The sequence below is a fragment of the Macadamia integrifolia genome, chromosome 9 (assembly GCF_013358625.1).
Source record: "Macadamia integrifolia cultivar HAES 741 chromosome 9, SCU_Mint_v3, whole genome shotgun sequence".
Taxonomy (NCBI): Eukaryota; Viridiplantae; Streptophyta; class Magnoliopsida; order Proteales; family Proteaceae; genus Macadamia; species Macadamia integrifolia.
Genome location: NC_056565.1, coordinates 15,069,624 through 15,079,891, shown reverse-complemented (window position 1 = coordinate 15,079,891; position 10,268 = coordinate 15,069,624). Strand labels below are relative to the sequence as shown.

Below are 10,268 nucleotides of genomic sequence, written 5' to 3'. Positions count from 1 at the left end.
CAAACTGGCACTAATTGGTTTCTTTTGTTTAGCAAGCCTCGGTTGTTATATGATGATGTCATCGATGATCAAAAGTGATGGTGATGCCATCTTCAGTGGTGATGCAACATGACAATGTTGACATTGTTGATTGCAAATAAGGATATGGTGATGATGAAAATATAAGATTGTAATGAGGAGACTTTAGCAGTGAGAATTATGAGAATAAAGAAGGAAATTTCTGTATACCACCATTGCATGGAACTTGTATATTTTCATTACATAAAGATCTAGATGTTGTCTGTATCACTTATTAATGAGTGTTCTAATGAGGAGAAATTTCTATAAACTCTACTATTTAGCTGATCGAATTCTAAGAATCTAAGAGTTCCCTCACTTCTTTATTTGCATGTTAACACATTTCTTTTTCTTTCTTTTTTAATCCCATGGAGAAGGATTTACCCAGGAATCTAGGCATTATTATTGTCCATACTAATTGAAAGTCTGAAGTAACCTTCATCTCGCTATGACATTTATCCCATTCCCATTGGCCATGGTAAAGGAATGACTCAGTCCTTTCTTTACTTTCTGGCGAGTCATTTGTTTAATCTTGTATTAGGCCAACTCTTGCCCCCAATCCCTAGTCTAACTTTTCCAATCAGTTTCTTCTTCTTCTCCTCCTTCTTTTCTTTTCTTTTTTTTTTTTTTTTTTTTTTTTTTGTGTTTTATATTATTTTTAAAAATCTACATGCACAAGAGGATAAGAGTGCCAAGGCCAATATTTTATGCCCAGTTGTTTTCATTTTTATATTTCCTCATCAAATCTTGTCCTCATCCCGCCTGAGACTTTTCCACCCGCTGATGGTCAAAGCTGAAAAAGCAAGAAAATGAGAAGAAAAGGACGGTTTGACATGGACCTTATTTTTTATTTATTATTTTTTTTATCAGAAGAAAAAAAATTTTATTAACTATTAAAATAAGTGTCCATCAAGATATTAGGATACCTAATTAGTGTTTTTAAGTCCATAGCCCTGTGGGGTAAGGCTTTGGCTTTGATTGAGACAACTAGGTCATTGTTGCTTTTGTGAAAAAACTTCAGTGTAAAACAAAACATCTGCAGTTTCCAAGAAGAGTGGTATTGCACTCCATGGCTATAAGTTTGTATTGTCAGCAAACATGAGATTTTCAAACTCCTTTGCATCATTCCATATTTCGTCTATGTCCCATCTTTTTTCCCTAACTTTTGTTCATCCCATATAGTAGGCTCTTTGTTGTCGTCTAAAGACGCTTGCTTGTCATCATATAATTAGCATAAATTAAGATACACTTTCCTTCGGTTATAATTGAAACAGCCCAACCAGAAATGTTTTTGCTGTTATCAGTGGTCCCTATGCAAATTAGAACTTTTTTATTGGAACAAAGGAGTGTTAATGTCTGGGTTGGTGTAGGGTTATGTATGGTCACCTGTTGCTCATCAGAGTATATGGGGATACCATTAGAGATCCAGCATTCTACCTGTTGTAGTATGATATACGGATTGGGTTTAGCATGTCCAAAGGAGACTTGGTTCTGGTGTTTCCAAATGTAATAACATATAATAATAAAGACATTGAAAAAGAAATCCAATTTATTTAAAGGGATAGTGTTAGAGTTAAAGAAAAACATGATTTCGTTTGAAAATGAAGAACCATTTAATAGTTCAGTTTTATGGCCCAATGGACCAGCAGCCCATATCCTTTTTGAAAACTCACAAGAGAGGAAAACATGCCAAGTATTCTCATGTTGATTGTGGCACAATCTGCAAATAGGGTCAATATCCACCCACTTTTTTAGAATGTCTTTAGTGGGGGTTCCTTCATAGAGTGGGTTTCCTTGGATGGAATTTTTTCTTTGTGTTCATAAATGTCCTTCTAGGTTTTAGTATTTTTCAAACTATTTTTCAAAATTCCATTTCTATGACCGAGAGCTTTGTACAATTTTTGGCATTGAAGGGTATTATGGGAAACTTATCAAATAGGGGGAGGGGATTTTTGGATATTTCATTGGGGTAATCAGGGTGGGAGTGTACAGTTCGGCTTTATGCTAGCATCGAAGGGATCTTTTCCCCTTCAATTAAATATCTGATTTTAACACTTTTTTTTTGGCTATAATATCCGATATTAATCCAGTGATCAATTTGTTTTCAAAATTTATTTTTAGGGTCATGCTTAGTGTAATCAAGCACTCATTATATGGAGCTGTCACTAATAAATGGGCTAACGATTTTTTTTCTTCTAATTGGAACGAGAGTTTTCTAATAAAATCGTCGATTTGATTTTTATATAATAGAAGACATTTTGAATAATCGAGATTCCAAATTTACGTCAATCTCATATCAGCATACATATATATTTTTATACATAGACACAACAGACGCTGGCTTGTATACACACAAGCAATATGTCTAACATTTTTTTCTTTAGGCAAAATGAAAGTTGTGTGGTTGCGTGATCCCTACTCCTAGAGATGGGATGCATGAAATTACTTCCCACATCCCATGTGAAATAAAAAATCTCATCATAGGTCTTATTTGTTTGATGGAAAAAAATATAAATAAAAGATAAAAAGGGGTGAGAAATTTGGGCAGTTCTACTTATTTTCCACAAACTACCATAAAAATGAGTATAGGGTTATTTAGAAAACTTATGAGACAAATTCATTAAATGCAACTATTGATGTTTGTTGATGTAACACTTTGAATTTATGTCTATTTCTCTCCTCCTTTATTTTTTTTATTTCTCCCTTCTCCCACCAAATTCCACCCCACTAATAATTATATATTTCATTATTTTCTTTCCCTTCATTTTTTCTTCAGAAAATTGCCTTGATCTACTAGATTAGAAAAAGATTTACAAAATTAGTAGACATAAATTATGTTTTACAATCATGAGATACTCTTTGAACAGATTTACCAAATTCCCATATAAGTAAAATAAGCTTAATGAAATTCTTAAATTACCCCCAACATCTTTTTCTCTCTCCCTCCCACGAATGAACGCTCCCTTTTCCCTCTTACCTCCCCCTCGCCCCTCGCCCCTCGCCCCTCGCCCCTCGCCCCTCGCCTAGCCCTGTATCACCATCTCCACCACCACAGCCACCACCATGCAGCCCCTCCTTCTCTCTCTTGCTCTCACTCATTATTTAACTAAGTCTTATCTCGACTTTCTCGTTTTCACCTTTTTTTTTTTGGTGAATGAAAATATAATGAGGAAAAGAAAAATGAAAATACAAAGCCAAACCATACGCTAACCAAAGTCAAGAACCAGAGAAATGAAGAATCAAGAGGAGAGGACAAAACAACCATGAAGGGGATACAAGAAAACTAGGAACTAGGGGACCATTATAGGAATTAATCCACTAAATCAACATCAGATATGAATAGATCAGGCAACCCAAAGAGATTCCATGGTTAAAAGTGACGTTCATGGTTGCAGCTTGTTTTCAGCAACCTTTGGTAACCAGGTTTTTCCTTTATACTTTTCTTAATTTCTTACCAGTGGTGGCAAGTGACAACACTGCCAGTGCCAAGTCCCACAATTAGGTAAGTAATGTATTAGCCAAACTCTTGTCCTCACTTTCCAAAGATTCATGAGATAGGATGGGCCCTTGGTTAATTGCTCCCTTTGTTTGCAGGTGTCTTTCATTTTCAAACTTAGATGTGTACAGCAAAGACAAAGCAGCCATGCTGGGGACAGAGCCTTCGTGCACCATATCCGTCATTTTGGAAGCTGAGAACGAGGTTTCGTTTCTACCGGTGATAAGTACAGCATCTATTTCATGTTCATGTTCAGTTATCTCATCAGGCCTGCTTCTTCGGAGTTCTTACTAGAGGTGAATTTCTTTTGTATATCCTCTATACATTCTTGAGCAGATCTTATTCTGGGTTTTTGAAATTTTTTTCTTGATGCTTCTGTTGAAGTTTTTTCTTAGATTGCCTCTGTTATTTGAGCTCAATTTTTGGCTTAGGTCCTTGCAACTTAGCAGGGTTTTAGCTTTCTTAAGAAAATGAAAGAGATGTTTTTCTGAAATCTAATTATTGGGTGAGAAGAAAGGGTATGGTTTTTAACCATCTGGAATTGGATTGGTTATTTTAAATTAAGTGGTCAAGTGGTAGAAACAGTCTCACGACATTCTCGGGGGTAAGGCTGCGTAGTTTTGGCCCCGACCTACCATATGTGGGAGCCTTGTGCACTGGGTTCACCCTTTTTTCATATTGGTTGGCCATGTTTCTCCTGTTAAATTTAAGCACCAAATTGCCTCTAAAACAAGAAATGAATGAACCTGGGAAACCATTAATGGAGGATGAGGGGAGTCTGCTATTTTCTGCTGCACTTGATCCTAATGGCTCTCCATGGTTTCTTTTTAAGTGTGAGTTATTCCTTAAAATCAAATTTCAAAGGTTAAAAACCAGTTGTTGCTTCTACCAGAACTGAAATTTGATCAGAAAAAGCTGATCTCAACAATGGACATGGACTAATATCCACAGCCAAATTTATACAATTCCTATCAGCCACTTGCATGAAAGTGTCATCCAAAAACTTCTTAGAACAACACACATCTTCAACTGTTTCTCTGAAATCAAAATTAGTAGCACCTCTGATATCAGATAAAAGGAATCCCCCTCCTCTGATGTTTGAATAATTAAAGCTAGACCTGATGCTGAAGAAGAATCCACTCCTGGCTTAATCTTTAGTAGGGTGCTTAGTTTTTTATGAATTTCATTTTTATGTTCTTTATGATTCTATATCATGTTTGTCCTTCCCTCTCTTGACTTTTTTGCATGAAAGATTATAGATTTTGGTTGTTTTGCAGGTAGGGATATATAAATCCAAAACTAGAAAGAAGTGTTGATGAAAATGTCTCTATCAAATATAATAAAATTATGGCAGAAATGGGAGCTTAGGACAGTGGTTCTTATCAGTCTCTCCATTCAGGTGTTACTTATCCTGTTTGGAAGCCGTAGAAAGCGTACTGTGACCAAATGGGCTAGCCTTCTTCTCTGGTTAGGCTACTTGTTGGCTGATAGTGTTGCAACCTTCGCTCTTGGTGTCCTTTCAAATAATGGATATTCTGAAGATACTTCAAGAAATATGAACAACGATCTACTAGCATTTTGGTCACCTTTTCTTCTTTTACACCTTGGTGGCCCTGATAGAAGACAATGAATTGTGGCTCAGGCACTTTCTTGGACTCAATGTTCATTGCAGGAATCATTAAGTATTCAGAGAGAACATGGGCTCTAAAGGTTGGGAGCAGAGATAATTTTAGAGAGTCTATGGTGACTGCTCCTGACCCAGGACCCAACTATGCCAAATTCATGGAAGAATACTGTTCCAAAAAAGTGCCGGACTAAATGCAGAAATAGTTTGTGAGAGAGAGCCAGTCACAATCACTTTCCCTTGGTTATGTTGAAGAGAGCAAAATAAGTGATGAGAATCTTATCTCTGAAGCCCACCATTTCTTTCAGATATTTAAACCCCTTATTGTTATCTTATTCTCACTTTCCATGATCAGAATGAAAGTCAATCATTCTTCATGAAGCGTTCTTGGGATCAAGCTTATGAAGTCATTGAGATTGAGCTTGGGTTGAGGTTCTCTACACAAAGGCAGCTGTGATTCATACACTTACAGGTTGCATTCTTCGCATCTTTAGTGCGTCCTCCATCACTTCAGCTTTCATTATCTTCTTCTCCATCAACAAGACTTACTCATGGATTGATTTAGCAATAACTTATGTGCTGTTGGGTGGGGCTATCGCTTTAGAGATTTGGTCATTAACTCGATTAGTCTTCTCAGAATGGAGTTTCATTTGGATGAAGAAGAACAACCTCAATCAGTTATTAAGACTTCTATATAGAGTTGTTTCTTATTTTAGACCACTCAATCAACCAAGATGGTCAAATTCCATGGCACAATACAACTTAATCGAGTTTTGCATCAGAGATCAGCCATCAATCGGTGGAAAAATCATGAAGCTCATAAATATCAAGGACAATTATGACAAGTTCTGGTACAGAACATATATAGATGTCAGTATTGAGCTTAAAAAATCAATCTTTGAGGACTTGAATCATAGGTTAGAAAATGCAGTAGATTCCACATCTTACAAGTATTTCAGCAATGGAAGAGGGGAATCAGCACTTCAAACGATGACCCACCGTGATGATATACTTGATCGGAGTATTAAGGTTGAATTTGATGAAAGCATTTTGCTTTGGCACATTGCTACAGATATTTGCTATTTCTTGGATGAAGAAGAGAATTCAGAAAAAATTCTTTCCAATAAGAGGAAGAGCAGAGCTGTATCAAATTATATGTTATATCTTTTGGTGTCACGCCCTTTCATGTTGACCGCAGGGATTGGACAAATCAGATATGGGGACACATGTGCTGAGGCCATAAACTTTTTCCATAGATGGGAAATCGAAACTGATGAATCACAAGCTTGTAGGAAGTTGCATGAAGTGGATACAGAGGTTCCACCGATAGAAGTGAAGGGAGATAGGAGCAAATCAGTGTTGTTTGATGCATCCAGGCTTGCAAAATCAATGCTTAAGTTGGATCCAGAGAAGAGAAGGGAGATGATTAGTCTTGTGTGGTTTGAGATGTTGTACTATACGGCAAGTCATTGTAGGGGAAATTACCATGCTCAAAGGCTTAGTTTGGGTCGAGAGCTTCTCACTGTTGTCTGGTTTTTAATGGTTCATCTTGGTATAGGAGAGCAATACCGTGTGGAATCAGGCCATGCTCGAGCTAAGTTGATAGTAGTGATGTAATGATTTTGGTATCAAATAATGTTGTTAAAAAATCATCTCATGGTAGTTATTGATAAAATTCGCTTCCTGAGACGAAGGTCATCCCTTGCTAACTCGGCTACCCTTTGGAGTTTAAACTTCAGCTTTTGTTGTTTTACTTGTTTATCAATAGATGTCTTCATACTTTCAGGTTCCACTACCTCATCTTAGAGAAACATATCTCACATTTCTTATGATTCGATGTTTTGAAGAATACATTTATAATTATTCATGGGGAGAGGATTGGCATGCCGCTAGCTTTTCTAGAGCTAACGGCTCAACCAATGGGAGGGCTAGGATGCAAGGAGCATACGGTCATTTCGAAAGGGGAGGGAGAGAGAATGATGACACAGTCTGGGCATCCTAGCAGTGTGTCCAATCTTTTCCCTTATTCATGTATGTTGCATGGTTAAGATCTCTTTTGGACTGACCTTACAATATATTTATGTTAATTTGTTAATCGTTCTAGTAGGGAAATTTCTCTCTTTTCTTTTTTTTTTATTAAAAAAATTAAAACTTGAGGGGGTTGTCCAAGGTATGTATTGGAGTTCCAAGAGTATAAAAGAACAAGAAAATTTCTATTTGGCTATTACTTTGTGGATTTTCAATGAAAAATGCAAAGAAAAAAAAAAGTGAATACAAATCCTTTTATTTTTTATACATATTTTAAAAATAAAAGAAATCTTTGCTTTTCAATGCAAGAAAAATCTAGAGTTGAAAATGGCTGCCTTGCAACCAATGTTATAATAAAGGCCTAGCTGCTTTGTGACTTGAAAAGCTGAAAAAAGCATTTCCCTCTGTCTTCTTTCCCGCTCAATTTAATTGCTCCGGCCACTTGAGCTTCAGGTGGAGAGACCCTTCCTAAGGTCTTACCTATTTAAAAGGTGTTTTAGGCTCCTCAAATAGTGGCTCTAATTTGTTACCTGTTGGCCTTAATAATCCCACAGAAAAGAAAATGATTTGCTCTATTTCTGTATGAAGGAACTTCACAACAGCCAAGAAAGAAGGTTGAGTTCATCAACTCCGCTCATTAGAATTTTGTTTCTTCAACATAATTTTTGCCATTTTATCATTCAACTTCTTCCACTGATAAGTGCGTTTTCGTCACTATCCCATAACAACGTGGCAGTTTGAAATGAAGTGCTTTAGTCCCTTCACTATAACTTAAGGAAAACTCAGTCATTATATCTTTATTTGCCAATCAAAGATACCCTAATCACTGTGGACATTCGTTATTCCATAACAACATGGCAGTTCGAAATGAAGTGCTTTAGTCCCTTCACTGTGACTTAAGGAAAACTTGGTCATTATATCTTTATTTATTTATTTGTTATTATTATTATTATTATTTTGCTAATGACGGGTATTTAGGCCTTCGGCCTGACTAGTTCCGCGAGCCCATACTGATCCCACAACCGCATGGATCGGGTCATACTGAGATTGAATGAAAATCATTTAACTTTCACTGAAAGCAATGAAGAGCACTAAACACCCCATGTGAGTGGCCCGATGTCATTATATCTTTATTTTCCAATCAAAGATATCATAATTACTAAGACAACATGATCAAGTACAAGGAGGAAATTCATCCAAAAAAATAAGTACAAGGAGGAAAATAGAGGCAACATTTTTTTTTTTTCTACCATTCATGCATGATAGTAACACATACCACAGTATTTCCAATTTTATAGAATTGATCAAAACAATTTGTTTACTTAATCCAGTGGCCTCACCTCAATGCTTTCAATTATAAGTCCTCTTTTCCAGTGGCCACCAGATTCCAATATCTTCATATCAACCGTCCCAGCATTTCCATCAATGAAAAATCTCCCCAGTTCAATCTTCATCCAACCATCACCTCTAGGTTTGGCCACTCCTTTTAGGCTTTCTTCTTCAACTAATTTTCCATCTCCATCTCCACGTTTAATTTCTTCTTCTTGTTGAATGGATTCAGAGGGGTTAGTTGACAAAACTTGCATTTCGTAAAGATATTGAAGGCGACCCCTCAACAAATGCACATTCTTTTTAGGTCGTAAATAAGCAGTTGTGGAGCTCAGAGTGCCACCGACTTGGACGCTAATTTGTGCAGGTTGCTTGTCTAATCCATCTTCTTCACCATCATATACAAATTTTAGGATGAGATAAGCCCCATAAGTTGTTTTAGATGACAATTTAGTAGAATCGATTGATCCAACTATTTCCAACCAGCAAACAGCAATGAGTTCAGTAACCTCTGGGAGCCTGTAAGTGCAATTAGGAGTTTCATCATATATCTACCTCTACCTCATAAATGAGAAGGTTTTTCATCTTTCCCGTTGTTATTATGCTTAGTGAAATATGATGTTTCATTATTTACCACATAAAAGTATATGGATTAATTCATGTGATAAGAGGACCAGGCAAACATCTCATTGGTACAATATTAGTTAAAAGTGTAAAGTATTTCATTTTGTATTTTAAATTCATCACCATTTGTTGGTATTTTGGTAATTTTACTAAAACTTTGAATTAGAATTTGAGTAATTTTCCTTGCTTACTTTGAACTAAAATTTAACCATTGAAATGTATATGAGATTCTCCATCACATTGACTGCCAAATGGTAAATAGTTTTTTATTATTTTTTTAAATAAGTAAAAGACTCACTTTGACCCAGGCAAGGCAATCCATCTGAAATATTGTTCATTATGTGACCAACAAATGTGGAGATTTCTTCCACCTATGAGATAACATGTTTTGCCTGTTTCCTTTTCCAATGAGAACCACTGCAAAAAACACTACAAGAAAAGTGGTCAATGGCGGCACTTGAGTGGGGGCCTTTGGCGGCGTTTCTTACAAATGCCATTAAATATAAACATTCAACGGCATTTTCTAGCAAAAGCCGTCTTATATAACACAATAGGCGGTATTTTGTATAGACCGCCGCTATATATTATATACGACGACATTTATTACTAAATGCCGCCATATATATGAATATTTGGCGGCGTTTATTTCATAACGCCGTGGTATATAAGACTATTTGAGGCATTTAGTAATAAATGCCGCTGTATATATGAATATTTGGAGGCATTTATTGAAAAATGCTGCAGTATATAATCCTCTTGGTGGTGTTATGAAATAATGTCGTAGTATATAAGAATATTTGAGGTGTTTAGTAACAAATCCGCCGTATATATGAGTATTTAGGGACGTTTATTGAAAAATGTTGCAGTATATAATCCTATTGGTGGCATTTATTTCATAACGCCATGGTATATAAAAATATTTGAGGCATTTAGTAACAAATGCCGCCATATACATGTGTATTTACTGTACACATAATAACATTGGAGGCATTTCCTACTAAATGCCGTAGTATATAAAAATATTTTGAGACTTTTCTTGATAAAATGCCCCTATAAATTATAATACAATGAGAAAGGTGAAATCATGTTTGTAGCATTTTTTTTATTTGC

At 36.0% G+C, this 10,268-nt stretch overlaps 1 protein-coding gene across 1 annotated transcript; it reads right to left on the bottom strand.

The window, feature by feature from the left end:
* Nucleotides 1–8,527: 8,527 nt before the first annotated feature.
* Nucleotides 8,528–9,173, bottom strand: LOC122089551 (F-box protein PP2-B1-like). The gene is made up of 2 exons (XM_042659288.1): nt 9,169–9,173; nt 8,528–9,053 (listed from the first exon to the last, which is right to left on the bottom strand). Exons 1-2 carry the CDS (start codon nt 9,171–9,173, stop codon nt 8,528–8,530), a joined length of 531 nt encoding a protein of 176 aa, XP_042515222.1.
* Nucleotides 9,174–10,268: the final 1,095 nt, after the last annotated feature.